At 44.5% G+C, this 25,794-nt stretch overlaps 2 protein-coding genes across 6 annotated transcripts in view; one reads left to right on the top strand and one right to left on the bottom strand.

The window, feature by feature from the left end:
- GPR137C (G protein-coupled receptor 137C) overlaps positions 1 to 9,082 on the bottom strand; it is a 97,853-nt gene extending 88,771 nt beyond the window's left edge. For all 3 annotated transcript variants that reach the window (XM_073609967.1, XM_073609966.1, XM_073609968.1), the window contains exon 1: positions 8,623 to 9,082. In XM_073609967.1, the coding sequence (XP_073466068.1) occupies positions 8,623 to 8,943 (321 nt within the window). In that variant the 5' untranslated portion in view covers positions 8,944 to 9,082. The remainder of the gene's footprint in view (positions 1 to 8,622) is intronic.
- Positions 9,083 to 9,366: 284 nt separating this feature from the next.
- TXNDC16 (thioredoxin domain containing 16) overlaps positions 9,367 to 25,794 on the top strand; it is a 171,013-nt gene continuing 154,585 nt past the window's right edge. The window contains exons 1-3 of one of the 3 annotated variants that reach the window (XM_073609965.1): positions 9,367 to 9,519; positions 13,813 to 13,894; positions 24,001 to 24,173. In XM_073609965.1, coding sequence (XP_073466066.1) covers positions 24,020 to 24,173 — 154 coding nt within the window. In that variant the 5' untranslated portion in view covers positions 9,367 to 9,519; positions 13,813 to 13,894; positions 24,001 to 24,019. Of the gene's footprint in view, positions 9,520 to 10,047; positions 10,083 to 13,812; positions 13,895 to 24,000; positions 24,174 to 25,794 lie in introns of those variants that run through there. The other 2 variants (XM_073609963.1, XM_073609964.1) reach the window with 2 other exon arrangements.

The raw sequence follows: 25,794 nt of genomic DNA, 5'->3' as shown, positions 1-25,794 counted from the left end.
CTTCCCTACCAGTGACATTTACACAGTAATCAGTGCATTTTTATAGCACTGATAGCTGTATAATTGTCAATGGTCCCAAAAACGTGTCCGATCTGTCCGCCATGTCGCAGTGCCGATAAAAAAAAAAAAAAAAAAAAAAAAAAAAAGGTATAATATGCCATTAATCTTTCCCCTATTTTGTAGACGTTATAACTTTTGCACAAACCAATCAATATACGCTCATTGCGATTTTTATTACCAAAAATATGTAGAAGAATACATATCGGCCTAAACTGAGGAAAAGATTAGTTTTTAAAGAAAAAAAATTTGGGGATATTTATTATAGCAAAAGGTACAAAATATTGTGTTTTCAAAATTGTCACTTTTTTGTTTATAGCGCAAATAAAAACCAGAGATGATCAAATGCCACCAAAAGAAAGCTCTATTTGTGGGGAAAAAAAAGTGTCAATTTTGTTTGGATAAAACGTTGCATGACCACGCAATTGTCAGTTTAAGTGACGCAGTGCTGTATCGCAAAAAATGGCCTGGTCATTGAGCAGCCAAATCTTCCTTCCAGGGCTGAAGTGGTTAAACTAGTATGTGCACAACCATCACCTTGTGTGTATCAATGCAAAACATTCCAGGGGATGAAAACTTGATCAGGGCCATTTGGGTGATTTGTCATTTTGATCTAAATAGTATCCAAACTCATATGTGATAAATGGCTTCATATGATCATGATCCTTAACCACTTATAGACTGGAAGATTTGCCCCCTTAATGACCAGGATATTTTTTGGGAAACAGCACTGTGTCTGACAATTGCGGTCATGCGACGTTGCACCCAAACAAAATTGACGTCCTTTTTTCCCCCTACAAAGAGCTTACTTTTGGTGGTATTTGATCACCTCTGCGATTTATTTATTGCACTAAGAAAAAAAAAAAAAAAAAATGAAATATTTCAGGTACATTTATAGCACCGACAATTTACGCAGCACTTTACATATACTGTATATACTCGAGTATAAGCCGAGTTTTTCAGCACTTTGTGCTGAATGTGCCCCCCTCGGCTTATACTTGAGTCAAGCACTTTTCTGCAGCAGAAAAATGACATTTTCCGAACCAACTTTGGGGCCCCGTATCTCAGGGGGTGCTAGGAACCCCAGTGAAAAGTGGAACTAGCACTACAACATATCCAAAGCTGGGGTTCCTAGCATCAAGTGGCCCCGAAATACGGGGCACAAAACTCGGTTCAGAAAATGTCACTCTTCTGCAGAAAATTGCTTGACATTTTCTGAACCGAATTTGGGGCCCAGTATCTCGGGGCCACTTGATGCTAGGAACCCCAAATCTGGTGTGCACTACAACATATCCAAAGCTGGGGTTCCTAGCACCAAGTGACCCCAAGATATGGGGCCCCAAAAATCGGTTCAGAAAAGGTCATTCTCGCTTAAGTGCTTGACATTTTCCAAACCGAATTTGGGGCCCCGTATCTTGGGGCCCCGTATCTTGGGGCCACTTCGTGCTAGGAACCCCAGCTTTGGATGTGTTGTAGTGCCATTTCCACTGGGTTTGCACACCAAATTTGGGGTTCCTAGTACCAAGTGGCCCAAAGATACAGGGACCTAAATTCGGTCAACTGTGTCCATCTACAGCAATGTCATTTCAGGACCTTTTGGGTGCAGAGACCCCAAATTTTGGCTGCATCTAGGAACCCTTAACTACAGAGTTTGAGGTTCGGGGGACCTATGGCTGCAAATGGGCAGTGAGGCTGCAAATGGGCATTGTTGACCCTCTTTTCCACTTACAGTAGCTGCACATTTCTCACCCTAGGCTTATACTTGAGTCAATAAGTTTTCCCAGTTTTTTGTGGTAAAATTAGGTGCCTCGGCTTATAGTCGGGTCGACTTATACTCGAGTATATACGGTACATTGTACATTCACATCAGTCCCTACCCTCAAGGAGCTTACACTAAATTTTTTTTTTACCTTTTGCTATAATATCCAAGGAAAAAAACAGTTTCTTCATCAGTTTAGGCTGATCTTTTATTCTACATATTTTTTGGAAAATAAAATGGAGATGTGACTGACTGGAGGAGACAGATCGCTGTTCCCAATTAGTAGCTGACATACACCTACAGAAATTCATGGGATTGTGCCGACCTGCTGCAGTATAATGACAGCAGCTGGTCAGCAGGGGGTTAAAGTGATTGTAAAAGGTTTGCTAAACAAAAAACTAACATGTCATACTTCCCTGCTCTGTGCAAGGGTTTTGCACAGAGCAGCCCCAATCCTCCTTTTCTGGGGTGTCCTGGCAGCGCTTCTGGCTCCTCCATCGGCTGCCCCCTGCAGAGAGATGCTTTCCATGGGGGCACCCATACATGCTCTCCCAAGTCCTGCTGCTGCATCCATTGACAGACAGGACTCAGCCCCGCCCCAGCTACCGTGTCACTGGATTTGATTGACAGCAGTGGGAGTAAATGGTTCCTGTTGCTATCAATCTATCCAATGAAGTTCCAAGGCAGCAGCTGGAGCTGCTGGGCTCATGCATGAATTTGAGCACAAATTTATATATTCTCATTAGCAGGTCGACTCAATCATTTTGCAATTTGCATTCCTTAGAAAAACCTAACTTGTGCTGATAGCTGGTATTGGCTACTAAAGATGCAAGCCGTGCCACAATTTTCACATTACCCTGGGGATGGGCCCAACACCCCCCTGTACAGTTCACAGCAGAACTCCCGAACAGGGGAAAGTACTAACCTGAACAGAAAACCCCATTGAAAGCCATGAGTCTGGGGAAAAAAACAAAACAAAAATGTGCCCATTTTGAAGGTTTGTGCAAATAACTGGCCATAAAAAAGGGTTTGGCTACTGCCCTGGGGACAGATCAATGCAATATTTTTTTTTAATATAGTGCCTGGGAGGTCCCCTTAGTATGCCTGTAAAGGGGCACATTTGTAGCATATATAGAACATGCTGCAGCAAAAATTAGGTTTCTAAAGAAAAAATATAGACTCGTGGTTGCAATTGCCAGCACCCAGCTATTGAGGGAAAAAAAAAAAATTAAAAAAGGGGGGACAGTGTAGGGTCCCACTCAGTGTACATAGCTGACCATTAGCCCACCGCAGACAACAAAATAAAAAGTCAAATAGAAACAATTATGCTGCCACCAGGTGACCCCACCCTTTACCTATATAAGAACTGTTAAATGGCGGAGCCTGCACCCGGCGGCCAGCCTTCATAGCGGGAGCGTTTGTTTTTCCTCCTAGGGTGGTGGCGGTGTCGTGATTGATGATGGATTTACATCGGGGAACACTTAAAATTGTCAAAAACTGTCTATTACTGTGACACTTTCAGTGAAGGATTTCACCCATCCTCATTCACATAGGTGGGGGGGATCTGGGTGCCCCATTGTTAAAGGAGGCTTCCAGAGTCTGAAAAGCCCCCCACAACCATCGGCAAGGGTTAAAAGGAAGAGACCCTTAACATGGGGACATGCCCATGTTGAGGGCACATGGCCTGGTATGATTGGGGGGGTACGCTTGCTCACCCCCCCCCCCCCCTTTCCTGCATGCTCGAAGGATCCAGTATGACTTTTTGGGGGGGGCCCACGCCATTTTCTTTTTTTTAACACCGTCAGCAGGGAAGCCCATTGACAACTGATGACTCCTTGGCTGTTAAGGACACTGCTGGCCCTGCTCCTTAACCAGCTTTTGTGCATTGCAGGGCGTTCAGCAGGGTAAACATTCCTGAACGGGTGAACAGTCAATGTTCGGCCCAAACCATAACGCTCGCCCAACTCTACTTACCTGTATTGCAATGGGACCAATATGGCTCAAGATCAAAAGTCTACACATTTCAATGAAGGAAGCCAAAAAACTTAGGGCTAGGGACCTTGTATGGAGGAAAATAGATACCCAAAAATGTAAGCCATTTAGAAAAAAAAAAATTATACCTCAATAGTCTAAAACTAAGAAGCATTTAACAAAGCTTATATTATAAGCCTAAAAATACATCTGCCCTGTCACCCGACAGCTCTACAGAAAAACAAGGTCATATGATCCTCGCTGCTTGATCAGACCGCATTTGCACAACAAAAGGAGGGTCAGACGGTCTGAAAGCTTTTTAAGAGCACAACTGCACTATACAAACAAGCAACGAGATTTACACGCGAGTCCTGAACAAATCTGACCCAACAGAGGTCATGTATCTCATGCTCATTTTCAGACTTCAACAAGGTGAAGAGCGAACTGCAGTAACACCCAATCAAAAGCACATCTCCCTGTGGAGAACAGAAATCCAACTGGTCCTTGGTTCCAAGGGATTAATGCAATACACACAAAAATCTTGAATTTTTCCTATTTATGCTTTAGACTGAACATAGCAGTTACAGTCAGACTCCCCTAAACACAAAGCCGATGGGCGATTCAGTCCACTCGCTATGTAGACTGGTCCAAAAAAAAAAAAAAAAAAAAAAAAAAAAAAAAAAAAAAAAAAAAAAAAAAAAAAGGAGAACCTTAGCAAAAAGGGAGCATAGATCAAAGAGGTGATACAGCAGCTGTCACTGCAAACATTTTGTTGGTCAGGAGGAGAGCGTACAGAAGAAAAAAAAAAAAAAAAAAGAAAAAGAAAGCTAAGCCCTCCCCCCAGGTGCATGGGGTCAGGGTGATCATGCATCCATAAGCTCTGGGGTAATGAGAGTTAACTGGGGATGTCATCAATGCTACACAATTACACTGCTTTCAAGAACAGATCAATGAGCTGATATCATCCTTATTACTCAGCAGGGAACATGCCCCCTGCAGGTCAAACGATGAATCAGCAGTGCCAAGAGTGATGTCACCCCTTACTGCACAAACAAGCTAAGCGACTGAATAAGAAAAAAAATAAAAGGCTAGATCTAAAAATCAGTCTTTACTCAGCAGAAAGCCTTGGGTCCCTTGACCGTTAAAAGGCAGGACAAGCAGCTTTTTAAAGTCTTCATAAGCTTCCCAGTGAGGTAAGCTCAGCCACTGCTGAACAAAGGAAAACAAAAAAAACAACAAAAAAAAAAAAAAAAAGTGTACATTATACAGGATTTATATATATCTCCATACATCCATTTTGTTGTATAAGACAAATACAAAAGTCAAAGACACCTATGAATGAGGTGGACTATAGAAAAATGGCAAAAGTGTACATCCATTTTGTTTGAATGGAGAAAAAAAAAATTAAAATAGTACATCCCCTTTTACGCCATTTAACCAGTTTTTCCATGCAAAAAAAAAAAAAATTAAATCAAAAATTAAACTTCTCATCGTTTTCTGTAGTCGCTTTTTCATATTTAGGATATATTTACAAAAATAATGAGGATTACAGAAAATGACATTTGTTGCCAAAAAAATAAAATCCTACACACTTCAAATCTGTGCACTATAAAATGTTGAAGGGCCAAGTGCATCTGTTTACTATGAATTCTGGGAAGTTTGGCAAGGTGTGTTTTCATGCATGCCCTAGGTGTGAATGGGACCCACAATATGACAAAAGATTGTAAGTCATCCTAAATGTAGATGTCACTTACTGTTACACAAAGGGCAAAAAAAACTACTTTCCCACCACACTAGTAACAGACGCCCCAGTCCACCCCCCAAACTTGATGGCAAGCAATTGTGCCCCCTGCAGAAAAGGTGAACCACTCTGCCAGCAGGCGATCGGTCAACACAAAAAAGGTAAAAATCTGCAGCGTTAACCAATAATGTTCGATGTGCATTTCTAGCCACAAGATCTCATTTCCCCAAAAATCACAATGGCCTCTTGCAGGGACTGAGCCTAACGGTCACACAATTATAAGATGGTAATAAGCTCTGGGGTGTGCAAAGGGTTAATGGGCATCACAGGGAACCTACCTGGACCATCACACAGGGACAACATTAATATGCAAACTCTAAAAGGCAATGTTTCTACAGCTTTTGAGGCCCGGACACCGGATGGGTGACATCACCCATTGCAGCACAAAGGAGGACCAACTACAAGAACACCCCTTTTACTCATGGAGGGAGTACAAGAATCTCCATCAGAGCTGTGCATTAACCAATGATCAGCCCTTTACAGAAGTAAAAACTCTGCGTTCAGCCGCCCAACGGATTTCTATTGGCTCAGGGCTAACCTTTCCTTGGAAGGTGCCGAAATCTGCACGCAGGTCAATGTTACCAATGAATGAGGTTAGCCTCATCCTGTGTAGCTAGCTGAGCCCTTGTAAGAAAGGGATTTCCAAAAGAGGCTACTGAACACCATTCATTGGGCCTGGAAGGGAGTTTGCCCCCTCCAGGCAACAGGAGGAACTGCATTTGCCAGGAGCTCAGCATGAGCAAGCACACTAAGCAGCTCAGTGCTGTACAAAGCAAATGATGTCACCTATTTCCACCCAGAAGAGGGAAAAAAAAAAAAAAACCCCAAGAACAAAACATCAGCCCTTTATTCTGAAAGGGAGCTAGTGTCCCCTACAGGCCAAATGCTAAAATCACGTCCTAAAAACAGTGCGTAAAGTGATGTCATTTTTATTTTCTTTCAAAGATGAAACATTTAGAACATTTTTTTTTGGGGAAGAGGTAAAGGAGGTTCAGCAGTGGTGCTCAATATTTTGAAGAGCGAGGGCCACTTAAGTGATTTGGTAACTGGTTGAGGGCCACAATGAACTATGGAGTTTTACTGTTGACCCCCCCCCCACATCAAATGACCCCTTACTTTACTGAGCCCCCTATAAGGCCACTTTCACACTGATGCACTACAGCTCACCCTCACTGCGGGGGCAGCGCACCTGTTGCTTTCCTGCATGTCAGCTGTGCTTTTCCATAGTCATAGACTTTGAAAGTAGCCCAATGAGCCTTTATAAGAGCCAATATTTCCATTGCAAAAGTGCAGCGTATGTGAGGTTTAATATGCTGACTTTTTCCTGAGCTTCTACTGGCATCGCTCTCCAGGCTGATAGAAAGGTACCAAGTGAAGTGCATTAGTTGGTATCACACCACATGGGACAAGAGCCGGTGTCCTGCCGAGAAAGGATAAGGTGGATAAGGACCCCCCTCTACTGCGCAGGCGCAGCGCTTGCGCAGTAGGAGCCAGCGGAAATAGCCAAAGGCGAATAGAAGAGAAATCAGCTGTACACGGCGCCTGTAAGAGGGCCCCTCGCGGGCTCGCTTTGCTCGCCACGCTTCGGGCACAACCTTGCTTTAGGCGGCACTTTTTTATTCCCCCTCTAGGTCCACTTGGATGGTGGGGCCTCCAGCCTGGACCCAGGCGCCGTGTACAGCTGACTGAAGTTTTTCATCTTCGGCGGCTCCTAGTCGTTTGTACTGTGCAAACACTGCGCCGTACAAGGGGGACCTTATCCGCTGGGGGAACTTTCTCGGCAAGACACCGGCACTACAGAGGAAGAATTGGCTTATGCAGCTCCTGCTCTCTCCATGACCAGCGCCATGATGGCCGGTCAGCAACCTGTTGATCACGACCTGGCCTTTGACGACCCCCCCAACCCAGAGCATGGGCTTTCCTGGTTTGAGGTTGAGCACCCCTGAGGCTTAGGTGTAACCAAGGATATCACCCATTACAGATGAGAATAACTTTATTGGGGGGGGGGGGCGGAGAGAGAATTTTTTCACACAACCACTTGAACACAGGGTAATAGCATGTAGGAAAGAAAGATTCCCCCTGCAGACTGGAGGATGTAAATGCATGCAAGTGCTGGTACCTAGTGTTTGACCCTCAGATGCTGGGGGGGGGGGGGGGGGGTTAGGAGACAAGTTAGCTGCTAGAAAAGAGGAAAAAAAAAAATATATATATATATATAATCTCCCACCCCTAGAAGAACTGCCATGGGAACACTAAGTGGGCAGAGTGGAGAAAAAAAAAAATATAAGTAAAGTGAAGTAGGGAGGGGACTGCCATAGCTCAGCAGAGTGAGGAAATGTGAGCAGATGGGAGAGTAGGTAGCACACCCCTGAACCCCAAATGTGCCCCCACAGGAACTAAGGGGGGGGGGGGGGGAACTACCCCCAACCCTTAGATGAACTGCTACAGGGATACAATATTTGAGCACAGTAAAGATTTACAAGTAAATTAGGGGAGGGGTGGAAGCAGTTAGACCCACCTACAGCTGAGAAGGTAAACTGCCACCAAATGTGCCCCCCCCCCCCCCCCGGAAAAAATTAATATATTTATTTTTATTTATTTATTTTTTTTTATTACCCCCAACCCTTAGATGAACTGCTATGGGAACACATTTGAACATAGTAAAAGGAGGGAAGAAGAATACAACAGGGGGGAAGGAAGGAGGGAAGAAGACAACATAGGACTTTGAGAAAGAGGACTTGCATAGTTATTATTAGCAAGGGGTACCCCCCATTCTTCCACATTCAGGCACTTTTTATATGAGATAGCACACCACCTACTGACAAGAAGCAGAACTTTTTTTCTTTTACTAGGAAAAGGAAGAGAATCGGCACGCCCCTGGTGGTGAAGAGAGGAACTGCACGCTTTTTACTACAATGAAGCGGCACGCCCCTGGTGGTGAGAAGGAGGTACTGCAGCCATTTGTTTTCCCCCATTCCGATGGAGAAGTAGCACGCCCCCCGCAGGCGGGAGGAGGAAGTGCACTGGAACTCACCTGGAAGAAGTAAAGGTGGAGCAGACAGAGGGTGAAGAACTGCAGGCAGATGGGGGCGTAGTAGAGCAGCCAGTAGGGGAATGGGTAGAGTTCATTGTCCCGGGCACAGTTGTTCAGGTAGAAGGAGAAGAGGACGGTCCTGCAGCCAGCCCAGAGCAGGCACAGGGAGAGGAGGGCGCTCTGATAACTGGCCCTCTTCTGCCTGTAGTACAGCAGCAGCCAGAGATGCCCATAGATGTAGAGGAAGAGCAGCAAGCAGAGCCCCGTGACGGTCGCGGTGAGCCCCAGCACCACGGTCCAGGGGATATCAGCGTCCGTCATGGTGTCATGTTCCCCCCGTGCCCCTCGCACTCGCCTCCTCTGCAGTTCAAAACAACTCCGCTGGAAGACATCAGCTGAGCCCCCAGACCATTTGAGGCACTCCGCAGCCAGCCCATTGGCCGCCCTCCGCCCCGCCCAGCTCCCTCATTCGGCGCTCCCCCCGTCGCTCAGTCCGGCAGGGCCCCGCCCACCTCAGCGCGTGCAAAGCACCGCGGAGCCATTGGACGGCGGCGGCCCCGCCCAGCGGCAGCGGAGAGCGCGACTGGCCCTCCCAAACGCCCGTCACTTCTTTGTCTCGGCTCGTTCACCGCCCCCTCCTGAGCGCCTATTGGACGGCGGGGGAGGGGGCGGGGAGGTTCGACTACGGAACGCCCCTTTCAACGCCGAGGAGGGAGGGCGCGCCGCCGTTGGCTGAAGGCGCTGGAGAGGAAGACTGTGACTGGATAAGCCAGCCGCCTGTCATCCTTTCTTCTGGGAGCTGATTGGTCGGTTGCGGTGACGGAGGGGCGGGGCTGCTGTCAGTGTAGTAGTCAGTGGTACCCCGGCCGAGGAGGAGGAGGAGGGATGCTGAGTGAGGTAGGTAAAGTGCAGCTTCACCGGGTGTCACCGGGCCAACTCTCTGCCCTTTGTTGTAGGATTTGGGCAGCTCGCTGAAGACCATTTACTAATTATAGCCGCCCCCCCAACCTGGCTTCATGTCATTGTGAAGGGTTGTCACCTCTGCCTGTGAGAGATTTCTCCTCACTTCCTGTTCTATTTCCGGGTGTCACCAGGACAGGAAGTGAGTGAAAATCTCTCCAATAAGGACACAGTCAGCAATAAAAGCGCTCTCATTAGTAATGGGTGGGTTAGATCCTCCATCAGGTTTTTATTGCCCAGTCACACCTTCACCGCTCCCAGTCCAGACCAGTTCTGACATTTCTCTCTCACACACTGAAATCTGCATTTGTTTAATAGCAAATTTCTTAGAACCCCCAAATAGGACATCTTTTTAGAAAGCAGAGGCCCGGGAGAATAAAACGGTGGTTGTTGCACTTTTTTTTATTTGCACAGATATTTATCAAAAACAATTCAAAACAAATCAGAGCTCCGAGGAAGGGGGCGTGTCTCCTGAAACGCGTCAGTTTCCGAGCGTAGAGGTGAGATATCCCTGTCACTGGAGGTTTATGTTCTGTACGCATTTTATCTTCTCATGTTTGTGAGAATGACTTTGGCGGTTTTAATACATTTTCTTTGGTTTTGAAGGCAGTGCACTAGACCAGGGATCTTCAGGTTGGCATGTGCAGACCTGTGATGTTTCAGCAGGTGAAGTGAGACTCCAGAGGAGGAAGAAAAGATCAATAAAAGTGTGGCAGGGCAGGACCCCGCTCGGAGACATTGTGAAATGGTCTGGGAAGTCCTGACTGGAGTCCACCCCCTGAGTCTGAGAGGACAGGCGGAAGAGCCTGATGGAGGAACTGATGGGATAATACAGATAACCAAGTCTAAAAAAAAAAAAAAAAAAAGCCAAAAACGCTTCAAAAAAGCTGTAAAATTGCTGCAAAAACGCTGCACTTGCGTTTTTAATGCTGGTCCATTGAATTCTATTACATGCAAAACGCTGCATTTTGCATGAAAAAAGTCCCTGACCCTTTCTAAAAACACAGAGGTACAAAAAGGCATTGATGTGAACATGTTCCATAGGAACCCATGTTAAATTCCCATGCATTTCTGCAAAATGCATCAAAAAACACGCTAGTGTGAATGGAGCCTAATTGTGGTAGATACTTGTGTCCCATTGGGTTTATGCCAAGGTGTTAGCCTCAGTCTCTTCTGAGACATACACCCACTCCCCTTATTTAGTTTGGGAGGTTACCTGGTGATTATTTACATTGGTGTACCTGCCACATACACATTTGGTTTGTTTGGTGTATCACAATTTTTTTTTAACACTGTAGTTTACGTATACACACATTTTGCCTATAGGTTTAGCCACTATTTGGCACCCTCTATACTATATATATTTTTTATGTACTCATTTGTTTATAGGGTAGCGCCATTTACCCCATCTCCTATCTATTATCTCTGTAAGTTCCCTTGGGAACCCAACAGGGGGGGCTGCTACCCACTATTATCCTGAGCGTGGAATTTACCTATAACATCTGCACAATGATGGTATTTTGACAAATGGTCAAAGGTTCAGTTTGATTTCTGTTAAGTGGAGACACCCATAGGTGGATACAAACGTGGCCGGTCACCACTGAACTGCCTGAATTTTGACTCATCTATGGCCGGCTTAACACCATTTTAATGAAAAAGAATTCTCCAAGGGTTAGTTCACCTTTTACTGAAAAAAAACCTGTCTATGCAGATAAGGGGCACCCGTAGATAAAAACAAACAAACTGTGCAGCTCTAACCAAAGTTGAATAATCACTGAGTGCCTGGGAGTGTCTTAGCAACGTCCTAGCAACAAAGCAGGATGGGATGATGCCATCTCCGGGTGTTTCTTTAGCCAGACTCCGGGAGGTACGTAAATGGCTTACACCTATAGTTAGGGCAATATTTAACGTTAGTCAGAGCTGTACAGAATGTTTTTATCTACAATTGCCCATTGCCTGCATAGGCATTTTTTTGGTAACCTTTCAGACTAGAACTCTAGGATTTTTTCTTTTTTACATTTTAGATTACCTCACCCGCTCCTGTCATTCTACATTTATCCTCTCCATGTTTCCGTATGATTTCCTCCTCGGTCCAGGACCAACAGTCCTCTTCAGGGGAGAAGGTTACTCAGTCATTCTGCTCATTTCTAGTGAGCCCAGCCTGTCATTTACAAACCCCCTGGGGGAGGGGCGCTTCATAACGCATGCTGGGTTCACAGTACTCCTTGACTAAGCAGTGTTCACACATAACTATTTGACTGCTGCTTAGTCCTGGAAGAATGTCCATCCCCCACTGCCACCAGAGGAAGAAGAAGGACCTCCTGTGATGCCACTGGACTGGCTAGAAGGCTTCAAGAAAAAGGTATCTATGGGGGTTTTAACCCTCCTATCCTTTCTAGCCAAGGAAGCTGCTTCTGTTTGATCTGCAACTGCCATGGTGCTGCACATGTGATCAGTTATGACACCAGCCATTTGATGGTTTGACAGTTTTGTTGAGGACACAAGCAAATGTGGCAGTTAGCAATCACGTAATTTCTGAACATTATTTTTTTATCAAGTTTTGATGGGTAAAGTTCTTCTTTAGTGGAACTAAACCTATCAATTTAACAGTTTCAAAAACAGTTACATTTCAGGCATGCTGGGAATGCTAACTGTCACATTTGCTTGTGCTTTCCATTAAACTATTAAGCTATCAAATGGCTGATGTCATAACTGATCACATGTGCAGCACTATGGCAGTTACAGATCAAACTTCCTTGGCTGGAAAGGATAGGAGGGTTTAGTTCCACTTTAACCACTTCAATATCAGGCACTTTCACCCCCTTCCTGCCCAGACCAGCTTTCAGCGCTGTTGCACTTTGAATGACAATTGCGCGGTCATGCAACACTGTACCCAAATTACATTTTTATCATTTTTTTCCCACAAATAAAGCTTTCTTTTGGTGGTATTTAATCACCACTGGGTTTTTTTTATTTTTTGCTAAACAAATTAAAAAATGCCAACATTTTGAGTCTACTACACACCTCATAGGCTACACAATATGGGACTGCTACCCACACCAACGTGCACTAGATGCATGTGGGATCATGGGGACCTGATACATATGCTGTGGTGCTGCCCCAAACTACACATATACTGGAAGAGGGTGATTGATACCCTGAACACAGTGTTCCAGGTGTCAGTCCTGTTAGACCCCAAACACTGTCTGCTGAATCTTTTAGAAGAGCTTGAATGGGAACACCACACCAGAGAAGCCCTTTCCAGGACCCTCTTTCTGGCCCACAAACTGATAATGCTACATTGGTTGTCTGAATCCCCTCCCATGGTCTAAGGCGTCATTCTCACGAGGCGGATCCGCTTCCACGGAGTCCTCCTCGGTCCACCGGCTCAGCGGGAGATCTCTCCGTTGATCTCTCTGTCCCTCTCTGCTCACTGAGCGGGGAGGGGCTTGTCGCGCGCCGCTGGTTTTTATAGAGAGATCGGATGAAAATGGACAGCATGTCCGTTTTCATCAGATCTCACCCGATCCGATCCACCAGCAACGGAGGAGAGGAGGAGCACCAGTGGGGGACCCCCAGAAGAGGAGGATTGGGGCAGCTTTGTGCAAAACCATTTCACAGAGCAGGTAAGTATAACATGTTTAAAAAAAAAAAAAAATAAACATTTACAATCACTTTCAGCCACCTATGGGGGTTATTTACGAAATGCAAATCCACTTTGCACTAGTGCAAACTACAAGTGCAAAGTGCACTTTGAAGTGCAGTCGCTGTAGATCCAAGGGGGACATGCAAGGAAAATAAAAAAAAAAACAGCATTTTAGCTTGCACATGATTGGATGATAAAATCAGCAGATCTTCCACTCATTTCAGATCTACCCCTCAGATCTACAGCGACTGTACTTCCAAGTGCACTTTCAGTGCAATTTCAAGTGCACTTTGCACTTGTAGTTTGCATTTGTAGTGCAAAGTGGATTTGCCCTTCGTAAATAACCCCCAAAATCTACTAGTTCTCTTCTTTGACACTTACCTGTCATTGAAAATAACCTCTCTGATTATTTTTCTGTAGTTTGCTCAGTGTGAGTTCTATAGGGTTGTGGTAGGTTTACTTTACATATTGTTCAACAGTGTATGTGGATTCTTGTTTGCGTTTTCCTCCACATGTCTGGTTACAGTATGCTTCATAATATGTGTGTTTTTTTTCTTTTCTTTCTTTCTTTTTTTTTATTCCAGGCATTTTAATGGCTTTTTGTGACGTAGTTGTTCTGAGAAGTCAGCAGTACGTGGTCTAGCCCTTTGGATGTCGCACGTATAGGTAAGGTTCACAGACAATGACATGTTTGCCGAGGTTAAAGTACAGATTGAAGAATAGGAAATGTCATTGAAACTAGATATCAGGTAATGTCTGAAAAGTTTTTGCTTAGATTATACTCTGTGTCTGACCCTTGCTCAGCTCTTGTCTATTTCCTGGTTTTCCTCCACCCTGTCCACTTAAAGTGGACCTCCCAGCCTTATCTTCAGTCTCGCACAGTTGTACAGGCTCCTCTTCTGTTTTGAAACTGCTTGCACTGATTTTACTGCACACTGTGAGCTTCTCACAATGTGCATTAGAAGCTGCAGAAAGTCAGATAGAGCCCACCTCATTTTCTGCCTGGAAGACATCCAGCATCATCTATCCTTTTTCTCCTCGACTTGACTGTCCCTGGTCCGCCCCTTTCATTCATTGGATTTCAGTTCTTTCAATCATGAAAACTCAGCATCACATGTGCATGCATGCAAATACTGTCGTTCTGGGAAAGCTTACACCTCCAGACTGATATCCACCCATCAAGGCATTTTGATATTTGCAGACAGCAGTTAAAACCTATAAAGAGCAAATGTTGTCATTCCAACTCCATGTGCTCACAGCTCAGGTGCTGACATCCCAATTACATACTCTATATCTGTGTTTCTCATCCTTTTTATCTTGGAGGAACACCTGGCAAAAAGTTTGAGATCTCAGGGAACTCCTGAAATAATTTTCTTATCTACAGCTCAAGGAACATTTATGTGATCAGCAAGCTGTTGATATAACAACACTTATTTTTAGAAATTGCAATAAATAGAATTCGTATTTTAACTTACTTATTTAATGTGAAACTTGTGCTTGCTTTTTGTTCGCACAGATGTTCAATTCTGGGTCCAAGATGAGATAGTACAGGGGTCAGGAGGGCACAGTACAAAGAGGGGAGGTGGGTAAACTACAGGGCACCTTACATGGGATCAGGGCACATTACGTGGGATCAGGGCACATTACATGAGAACAGGGAGCATTACATGAGATCAGGGCATAATATATGAATGCAGGGCACATTATATGGGAGCAGGGAACATTACATGAGTATAGGGCACATTACGTGAGAGCAGGGCACATTACATTGGATCAGGGCACATTGCATTGGAGCAGGGCACATTACATGGGAGCAGGGCACTTTACATGAGTACAGGGAACATATCATGGGATCAGGGCATATTAAATGAGTATGGGGCACATTACGTGAGAGCAGGGCACATTACGTGAGAGCAGGGCACATTACATGAGATCAGGGCACATTACATGAGATCAGGGCACATTACATGAGAACAGGGAGCATTACATGAGATCAGGGCACAATATATGAATACAGGGCACATTACATGGGAGCAGGGAACATTACATGAGTATAGGGCACATTACGTGAGAGCAGGGCACATTACATTGGATCAGGGCACATTACATTGGATCAGGGCACATTGCATTGGAGCAGGGCACATTACATGGGAGCAGGGCACATTACATGAGTACAGGGAACATTACATGGGATCAGGGCACATTACATGAGTACGGGGCACATTACGTGAGAGCAGGGCACATTACATGAGATCAGGGCACATTACATGGGTACAGGGCACATCACCTGGAATCAGGGCACCGTACATGGGATCAGGGCACAGTACGTGAGAGTAGGGCACGTTACGTGAGAGCAAGGCACATTACATGGGAGCAGGGCACATTACATGGGAGCAGGGCACATTGCATGGGATCAGGGCACATTCGATGGGATCAGGGCACATTATGTGAGAGCAGGGCACATTACATGGGAGCAGGTCATATTACATGGGAGCAGGGCACATTACATGAGTACGGGGCACATTACGTGAGAGCAGGGCACATTACATGGGAGCAGGGCACATTACGTGAGAGCAGGGCACATTACGTTAGAGCAGGGCACATTACATGAGAGCAGGGCACATTACAAGAGAGCATAGTTCATTACATGAGGGTGAAGCAGGGCAAATTGTGGAGGCCTTAGCTGGGCACATTACATGGGACAGACCGCAGGGTACATTGGGGGGGGGGGGACACAGCTGGGCGCACTACATGGGACAGACTGCAGGGAATACTGTGGGGGATACTGCTTGGCACACTACTGTACTGACTTCCTTCTTATCCATAGGCAGCTATTCTCAGTCCTCTAGTGACACGCTGTTCCCCTCTCCCCTCCTGTCCATCCCAGATAATGTCACATAAAGTGCATCTGGAAAGTATTCACAGTGCTTCACTTTTTCCACATTTTGTTATGTTACAGCCTTATTCCAAAATAGATTAAATTCATTATTTTTATCAAAATTCTACAAACAATACCCCATAATAACAATGTGAAAGGAGTTTGTTTGAAATCTTTGCAAATTTATTATAAAGAAAAAAAAAAAAAATCCTATGTACATAAGTTTTCACAGCCTTTGCCATTACACTCAAAATTGAGCTCAGGTGCATCCTGTTTCCACTGATCATCCTTGAGATGTTTCTACAACTTGATTGACAAATTCAGTTGATTGGACATGATTTGGAAAGGTACACACCTGTCTATAGAAGGTCCCACAGTTAACAGTGCATGTCAGAGCACAAACCAAGCCATGAAGTCCAAGCAATTGTCTGTTGATCTCCAAGACAGGATTGTATCGAGGCACAGATCTAGGGGAAGCTACAGAAAAATTTCTGCAGGATTAAAGGGCCCAATGAGCACAGTGGCCTCCGCCATGCGTAAATAGATGAAGTTTGGAACCACCAGGACTCCTAGAGCAGGCCGCCCCACCAAACTGAGGGGGGCCTTAGTCAGGGAGGTGACCAAGAACCCGATGGTCACTCTGACAGAGCTGCACCGTTTCTCTGAGGAGAGAGGAGAACCTTCCAGAAGAACGACCATCTCTGCAGCACTCCACCTATCAGGCCTGTATAGTAGAGTGGCCAGACAGAAGCCACTCCTCAGTAAAAGGCATAGGACAGTCCGCCTGGAGTTTGCCAAAAGGCACCTGAAGGACTCTCAGACCATGAGAAACAAAATTCTCTGGTCTGATGAAACAAAGATTGAACTCTTTGGTCTGAATGGCAAACATCATATTTGGGGGAAACCAGGCACCGCTCATCACCTGGCCAATACCATCCCTACAGTGAAGCATGGGGGTGGCAGCATCATAGTGTGGGGATGTTTTTCAGCGGCAGGAACTTGGAGACTAGTCAGGATCGAGGGAAAGATGAATGTAGCAATGTACAGAGACATCCTTGATGAAAACCTGCTCCAGAGCGCTCTGGATCTAAGACTGGGGCAAAAGTTCATCTTCCAACAGGACAACCACCCTAAGCACGCAGCCAAGGTAACAAAGGAGTGGCTACGGGACAACCCTGTGAATATCCTAAAGTGGTCCAGCCAGGGCCCAGACTTGAATCCGATTGAACATCTCTGGAGAGATCTGAAAATGGCTGTGCCCCAACGCTCCCTATCCAACCTGATGGAGCTTGAGAGGTCCTGCAATGAAGAATGAGAGAAAAATTGCCCAAAAATAGGTGTGCCAAGCTTGTAGCATTATACTCAAAAAGGACTTGAGGCTGTAATAGGTGCCAAAGGTGCTTCACCAAAGTATTGAGTAAAGGCTGTGAATACTTATGTACATGGGATTTTGTTCGTTTTTATTTTTAATAAATGTGTGATTTCAAACAAACTTCTTTCACGTAGTCATTATGGGGTATTGTTTGTAGAATTTTGAGGAAAATAATGAATTTAATCCATTTTGGAAAAAGGCTGTAACATAACCAAATGTGGAAAAAGTGAAGCGCTGTGAATACTTCCTGGATGCACTGTACAAGCACCTGGGGAGAAGGGGCCAGCAGGGGAACAGAGTAGTACAGCAAATACTAGCCACTTCCCTGTCTATTTCTGCATGTGTCAGCAGAGGTAATGTGACTGACAGGTAGATCACCACGGAACAAACAAGGCGATAACTCCAAGGGAAAAACCAAGCTTAACTTACCACCAGCCTGCAGACAACCAAATAACCTGTCTAACAGTATGCGTTAAAAGCAGGAGTTTAGTCTGCACACATTTGCAAATGCATGCGTAAGCCACAAAGCCTCATCAAGGCACCCTGGTATCTGTGGTACCTAACACTAACTTATAAGTGTCTGCACAGTGGAGGCACATGCATTCGCATGGATAGGTGAGAATAGGTGGACTGAAGGGGAGCCACCCCTTTTTAAAGGTACAGGGGCTCACTGAACACCCAGCATGTAGCACAATGGCTGCAAAGATGTCAGTGCGTTGCCTGACCAAAAAACACGACAGTGTACTCTCTTTTGTTGCCAGCGGTTTAGACATTAATGGCTGTGTGTTGAGTTATTTTGAGGGGACAGCAAATTTACACTGTTATACAAGCTGTACACTCACTACTTTATATTGTAGCAAAGTGTCATTTCTTCAGTGTTGTCACATGAAAAGATAGAATAAAATATTTACAAAAATGTGAGGGTTGTACTCACTTTTGTGAGATAATGTATATAAACAAAGAAAGGGAGTGAGTATTTTCTCATTCAGAGCCAATTGCCTTATAGTTGCTGTAGTGTCCATGGTAGAAAAATTGCTACCAAGTGGGCCCAGGAAAAAACTACAGAGTGGTCCTCTGCAAAGGGGGTAAATGTGTACCCCGTCAGTCATGCATAGAAATTACCCCCAACATGACTTACGATGGAGTGCGTCATCACCCAATCGGCAACAGCCGGTCAGGCGATTGGCACCAACTAAGCTCCCTTGTGGAAGAAATGCCAATGGTAAACCACCAGGCGCCACAGCCGTGAAGCCACGGCCGGCACGGGAGGTGTGGTGCCGATGCTACGCGGCTAAACCCGTCCCCACCCCAAATGGGAATTGGCAAGGGCAGCCGTGGTGCATCGCAGTTCCCAAAGGTGGACAAAGGACGGCAACCCGGAAGTCGACACCACATGGCTCTGAGATATGAGATACATGTAAGTATGCACTTACATACTTACATGTCATTTAATGTGAAGATATACTGTAAGTAGGCATTACCAGTAGCAAAGATAGTACGTGCTATACCAAGATATAAATAAGGATGGCTCTTTCATAGACACATAGCTCAGCATGAAAATTACATTAGCAAGTAAACATGCTGAAACAAAAAGACACACTGGACCCCCTTGTTTTACTCAAGGAATAAAATGCTGTTTTAAAAAAAGGCATTCTTTTGGTATAAAGCCGCCATTCTGTGTTGACATGAATTGACTTAATGTATGCAATGCAATAAGAATTCTGACGATTTTTCAAGTCCACTTAGAGGTCTTGATTACAATCCAATTCAAGATATTTTTTATTAAAAGGGATTTTCTCTTTATACCTATTCTTGTTAGAAATATTAAAAACAGAACTCCAGGCTGATGGCTAGGTATACATTTGAAGGACAATTTCACCATTGACGTGATAATGAAATAAATTCATATTCATTACATACCCTTTTTCAGAACCAGGGAGGTTGATTTACTAAAGGCAAATATACTGTGCACTTCAATGCATTTGCTCTAGATCTAAGGGGAAGTTCTGAAATGAAGGGAAGCTCTGCTGGTTTCTATCACCCAACCATGTTTTAGAATTTACTTGCATTGATTGAGTATTCTTTGCAAAGTGAAGCTTTATCTCATTTACTAAGCTCTGGAGCAAGTGCACTTTGCCTTTAGTAAATCAACATTGGGTCTTTTTATGCTTCTCTGTGCATTGCAGGCAGATTATGACTGGTAGGAGTGGGGAAGCATTTGCTGGAACCCTTTTGCTGCCAGAGCTGTTTTTGCAATTACTTTTAATTTTTTGCACGCATGTTCATTGCATCTTTCAGGCCTCAAAACAAACTGTTTTAGATCCCCAAAACATTATATATTTTCTGAAAGCAGTGACCCTGGAAAAGAAAATGGTGATAGTTCCAACTTTTTATGTCACATAATATTGGAGCAACATTTAATCAAATGCATATTTCCAGTAAAAAAAAATACTCTGAAGTTGATTTTAGAGCACACAAATGCAATATATTGTCCAATTGTGGTAAAAGATGAGGTTGTGGTAAATAGATACCAAACATGTCAAACTTTAAAATTGTCTATGAAACGGCAACAAACTTCAGTACATAATACTGTCCAAATGTCATTCGTTTAGAATTACTTTAAAATGATAGCCCGGCGATCACCCGGTGCGGTAATATAAAATGTGTGGAGCACAATCCTCCTTTGTTTGTTGGCATTTACATGTGCGTGGGCCTTTTTTTTGGGGGGGGGGGGTTAAAGTGCATTTTTCTTTCCACTTCCGGGACACTGGGCCACGGCAATTACGTCAGCAGCTCCCTCCTCCTCCACCTTCCTCCTCCCTCCCCTTCAGCCGGGCCATTGGGAGTTTGCAGCAAGCTTTGCGCATGCGCAGTAGGGACTCGGTCGTGAAGCCAAAAGGCTACATTGCCAGGTTCCCTTACCCGCAATGGTGACAGCAGCACCCGACCAGCCGATGGAAACATCAGCTGCGGTGCCAGCATCGCTGGACTCCTGGACAGGTAAGTGTCCTAATGTTAAAAGTCAGCAGCTACAGTGTGTTACAGGTTCTCTTTAATGTTTCCCCTGCTTTCCACTGAAGCTAATGGAGCACAGATTGTGCACCATTAGCTTTTCCTCTGGACACAGTGCCCAGGGAAAGTGACATTCGAAACTGTAACTGACATAACACACGTCACTTCCAGGTTCTTTCTAGCTAGGGAAATCAGTGAACAAATGTTCGCTGGTCCCCATCCCCACCCTCTACCCAGCAACACCCACCGCGCCAGTCCCAGGCTCGTGAGTGGTAAGAGGAGCTCTGGGAACTTGGCAAGAGGGACTCTCATGTTCCTGATTTTAGTGGAAGCGATCCATCGGCTGTATTTCATCTGCAAGCCAACAGTTGGCTTGTAATATTTATATGGATTTATAGCAAAAGCCCCTGATTCTGCCGATGTAAGCCTCACATTGTCGGCAGTGAAAGTGTTAGAGAACAACTCTACTAAAAGTCATTCTTTAAAATACACTTGTCAATTGTTTTACTGGCAAATAATTTAAAAATATTAAAAAAGGCAATTGTTTTTGATACTTCAGGGGAACTAAATATGATTCCGTGTGGGTTTACATCTGTCAGCTAGAAAAGTACCGTTATGATTTGGCAAAAGCTGAAAACATTTTAATAAAAAATAAAAATAAATGATGTATGAGATACATTGCTTTTGAGTCTGACATAGGCTGAGTGCTTCATTGGAGCGAAGATAGGAGACATGGGCCACTGGAGAGGTAAATATAATGACTTGTTTTGCAGGGACTTGCTGAAACTCTAGGCAGATACTGTATAAAAGACACTAACTGCAGCTCTGTATTTATTAGTACATCATTAAATGTATTTTTTTTAAAACACAAGAAGTATAAGTATTTGAATGTGACCTGGTATCTGTTGAGCTGTACAACAAGGCTGGAGTGTGAGAGCAAGAAGCCAATCAGTTCATGTGCTGGCAAGAAGCATGCTGATAGGAGGAGAGTGACAGAGAGATGAGCGCATCACTGTGCTGCTTCTCTATTCAATGTCCAGTCACAGGCCGAGGGCAGGTCCAGGATGACCTGGGTCCAGAGGAAGTGGATTGACATATATAACTAAAGACTTTTAATGGTATACTTAAAATTTCAATAAACTCTTATAAAAAAAACCTCACAGTTCAGCTAGGGATTTTGCAGAGCAGTGGTGGCAGCCCTGCACATGCTCAGTTTTCAGCGATTTTCTATGCGAGCATTTCCTCCTTATCACATCTGAGCAGCCCATGTGACTATAGAGTCACACATGTGGGTGTATACACAGTGGTAAATGACAGCCCGCTCCCTCCCTCCTCCTCTATGACCACTAACCAGCTAAACACAATGGGGGTGGGATATTACATGTAGATTAATGGAAGCTTCACCTCCCTCGTACAGGCTGGAGGGGCGTGACACAGCCTGCAAATGGCAGAAATTTGGCCATACCATGTTACTTCCACAAAATAATAAAGATTTGATTTAGAACATTTACTTGTATGCCAATTTAAAACAGTTTATTGATATCAATTATTTTTTACTCTGTATTACAGAGGCTGTTTTTTTTTTGAACATGTGACCAGTAGCAAAGGACTAGAAGCTCCTACTGCTTATGTTTCCTTGCAGACAGGCTTGGAAAGATCTGTATATTGCTTAGGAAAAGGGTCCTCAGATGTTTTCTTTTATTAAAACAATTACACTACCATCATTCATATACCAAAATAGAAGGAACAATGCAAATTAAACAGTGTGTGTTTAGTATCACTTTAACAGACCAAAAGGGAGCAAATAAGAGTTCTATGGTCTTATTATTATTATTATTATACAGGATTTATATAGCGCCAACAGTTTACATAGTGCTTTACAACTTGAGGGTAGACAGTAAAAATACAATACACTTTAATACAGTAGAAATCAGAGGGCCCTGCTCCTTAGAGCTTACAATCTAAGAGGGAAGGTCAAGAGATACAAGAGGTAATAACTGTGGGTAATGTGCTGATTGAGAAGATAAATGTACAGTTGTTAGATGGGGGCCAGATAGGCTTCTCTGAAGAGATGAGCTTTCAGGGATTGTCTGAACGTGGATAAAGTAGGAGAAAATCGGACGGATTGGGGTAGAGCATTCCAGAGGATAGGAGAGGCTCTGGAGAAGTCCTGAAGGCAAGCATTGGATGAGGTGACAAGGGAGTTTGAGAGCAGGAGGTCTTGGGAGAAGCGAAGAGAATGATTAGGTTGGTATTTTGAGACTAGGTTAGAGATGTAGCTGGGGGCAGAGTTGTGGATGGCTTTGTAAGTTATAGTTAGTATCTTAAGTTTAATTCAGTGACTGAGTGGCAGCCAATGGAGGGCAGCCAATGGCAGAGGGGTATAGCAGACACTGAGCAGTTTGTGAGGTGGATGAGCATGGCAGCAGCGTTCATGATAGACTGAAGAGGGGATAGCCTATTTAGAGGTAAGCCAATGAGGAAGGGAGTTGCAGTAGTCGAGGCAAGAGATGACCAGGGAGGGGATTAGAAGCTTTGTGGTGACATTGGTTAGGAAGGGGCGTATCTTGGAGATGTTGCGGAGGTTGAGGCGGCAAATTTTGGATAGTGATAGAATGTGGGGCCAAAAGGTTAGTTCAGAGTCCAGGATTACACCTAGTACTTTGGCATGGGGAGATGGGTTGATAGTTGAGCCGTTGATATTAACAGAGAAGTCAGGGGAAGTGGCACCTGAGGGAGGAAATATCATGAGCTCGGTTTTGGGTAGGTTGAGTTTGAGGAAGTGATGTGACATCCAGGCTGATATGTCTGTTAGTAAGTTGGTAATGCGTGAGGAGACAGATGGAGAGAGCTGGGGGGTGGAGAGATAGATTTGGGTGTCATCAGCGTAGAGATCATTCACTTTCATTTTATAACTTTTTGTCAATCCAATATAAGCTTACTTTTTTTTTTGGTGCCCTGTGTGAGGAACATAAGCTTACTTGAAAAATCTTCTTTCATGTTGTGAGTTCTGCCTGTCTGCTGGCCGTCTCTTTTCACCTGGATTCCCTGCATGCTCAATTTCTAAGGACTACATATCCCATGGTATCCTACTGCCTGCAAGCAGTGGTTCCTGTACTGACTCCGCCTCCTCTCAGCCCCTCTGTAGTTCAGAAAGCAGGCTCTTTGAAATGTGTGACACAGCAGTGCCTACTTACAGACCATAGTGACTACATGTAACAGAATTCAAGGAAGTAAATGTGTTGGGCTCTTCACAAAGTACGTTTATAAACTGCAAGATCGCTATTAGGAGGAGATTAGAAATAATTGACATTTTTTAAATCCAATGAGGGAATAACCAATAACACTGTAATTGTTAAGGTATATACACATTTTAACAGCTTATGTTTTACAGTATAGTAGTTTGGGCACTTTTGTATTGTTTGACAGTAAAATGGTAGATTCTTGTACTTTCATTTAATTTTTATTATTGAAATAGATTTTTATAACGTTTGTTTCATTGTTTCCTAGGTTCAGGTAATTTATCAAGATGCCCGGTGTTCCTGGACTTTTCTTGCTGCTCCTGTCAGTGAATATCGTTTTTCTCACTGTAGCAAAGTCTGTGTTGCCTGAATTAAGCCCGGACTCTTATGCCTCCAACCTGGCACCTGGAAAGAATTCACTGTTGTATTTCAGCAACACTGGTAAGACATTGAAGAGAGCAGGCAGTGCTTCAGCTGCTGACGTAGTGCAAGCACTAGCATTCTTTAGCACAGTCCTTCTCAAACTTCGGTGGTCAGTAGGAGAAGGATCATCATGCATTAGGTGATCCCTGAAAAAAACTTCTCTTGAGAGAAGCTTATCCTGCCCCCACCCAACAACTGTACTTTTATTTTCTCCATCAGCTCTTCCCCCATAGTTATTACCTTTTGTATCACTTGACCCCCCCCACCTTTTAGATTGTAAGCTCTAATAAGCAGGGCCCCTGAATCCTCCTGTATTGCATTGTATTGTGATTGTACTACCTGCCTTCATGCTGTAAAGCTCTGCGCAAACTGTTGGCGCTATATAAATCCTGTATAATAATAACATTGTTGGTCAATAGCAGAAGGGCCCTCTTACATTGGTGGTCAGTGAGAAAATGACCCTCTTACATTGTAGGTCAGTGGGAGAAGGCCCGCTTACATTGATAGCCAGTAGGAGAAGTACCCTCTTACGTTGGTGGTCAGTGGAAGAAGGGCCATCTTGCATAGATGATTAGTAAGAAAAGGGCTCTCTTACATTAGTGGTCAGTGGAAGAAGGACCTATTTACATTGGTGGTCAGTGGGAAAAGGACCCTCTTACATTAGTAGTCAGTGGTAGAAGGACCCTTTTACATTGGTGGTCAGTGGTAGAACCTTCTTACATTGGTGGTCAGTGGGAGAAGGATCCTCCTACATTGATGGTCACTTGGAGAAGGCCCTCTTACATTGTAGGTCAGTGGGAGAAGGCCCCCTTACATTGATAGCCAGTAGGAGAAGGACCCTCTTACGTTGGTGGTCAGTGGAAGAAGGGCCATCTTACATAGATGATTAGTAAGAAAATGGCTCTCTTACATTAGTGGTCAGTGGGAGAAGGAGCCTCCTAGATTGTTGGTCAGTGGAAGAAGGACCTATTTATATTGGTGGTCAGTGGGAAAAGGACCCTCTTAAATTGGTGATCAGTGGTAGAAGGACCCCCTTACATTGATAGTCAGTGGTAGAAGGACCCTTTTACATTGGTGGTCAGAGGTAGAACCTTCTTACATTGCTGGTCAGTGGGAGAAGGATCCTTCTACATTGTTGGTCAGTGGGAGAAGTATCCTCTTACATTGTTGCTCAGTGGGAGAAGTACCCTCTTACATTGTTGGTCAGCGGGAGAAGGACTCTCTTACATTGTTGGTCGGTGGGAGAAGGACCCTCTTACATTGGTAGTCAGTGGTAGAAGGACCCTTTTACAATGGTGGTCAGAGGTAGAACCTTCTTACATTGCTGGTCGGTGGGAGAAGGATCCTTCTACATTGTTGGTCAGTGGGAGAAGTACCCTCTTACATTGTTGCTCAGTGGGAGAAGTACCCTCTTACATTGTTGGTCAGCGGGAGAAGGACCTATTTTACATTGGTGGTCAGTGGGAGAAGTACCCTCTTACATTGTTGGTCAGCGGGAGAAGGACCTATTTTACACTGGTGGTCAGTGGGAGAAGTACCCTCTTACATTGTTGGTCAGCGGAGAAGGACCTATTTTACATTGGTGGTCAGTGGGAGAAGGACTCTCTTACATTGTTGGTCGGTGGGAGAAGGACCCTCT

The sequence above is a fragment of the Aquarana catesbeiana genome, linkage group LG13 (genome assembly GCF_042186555.1).
Source record: "Aquarana catesbeiana isolate 2022-GZ linkage group LG13, ASM4218655v1, whole genome shotgun sequence".
NCBI classification, from domain to species: domain Eukaryota; kingdom Metazoa; phylum Chordata; class Amphibia; order Anura; family Ranidae; genus Aquarana; species Aquarana catesbeiana.
Note: the sequence above shows the minus strand (reverse complement) of the source record. Positions and strands in the feature narration are given on the sequence as shown.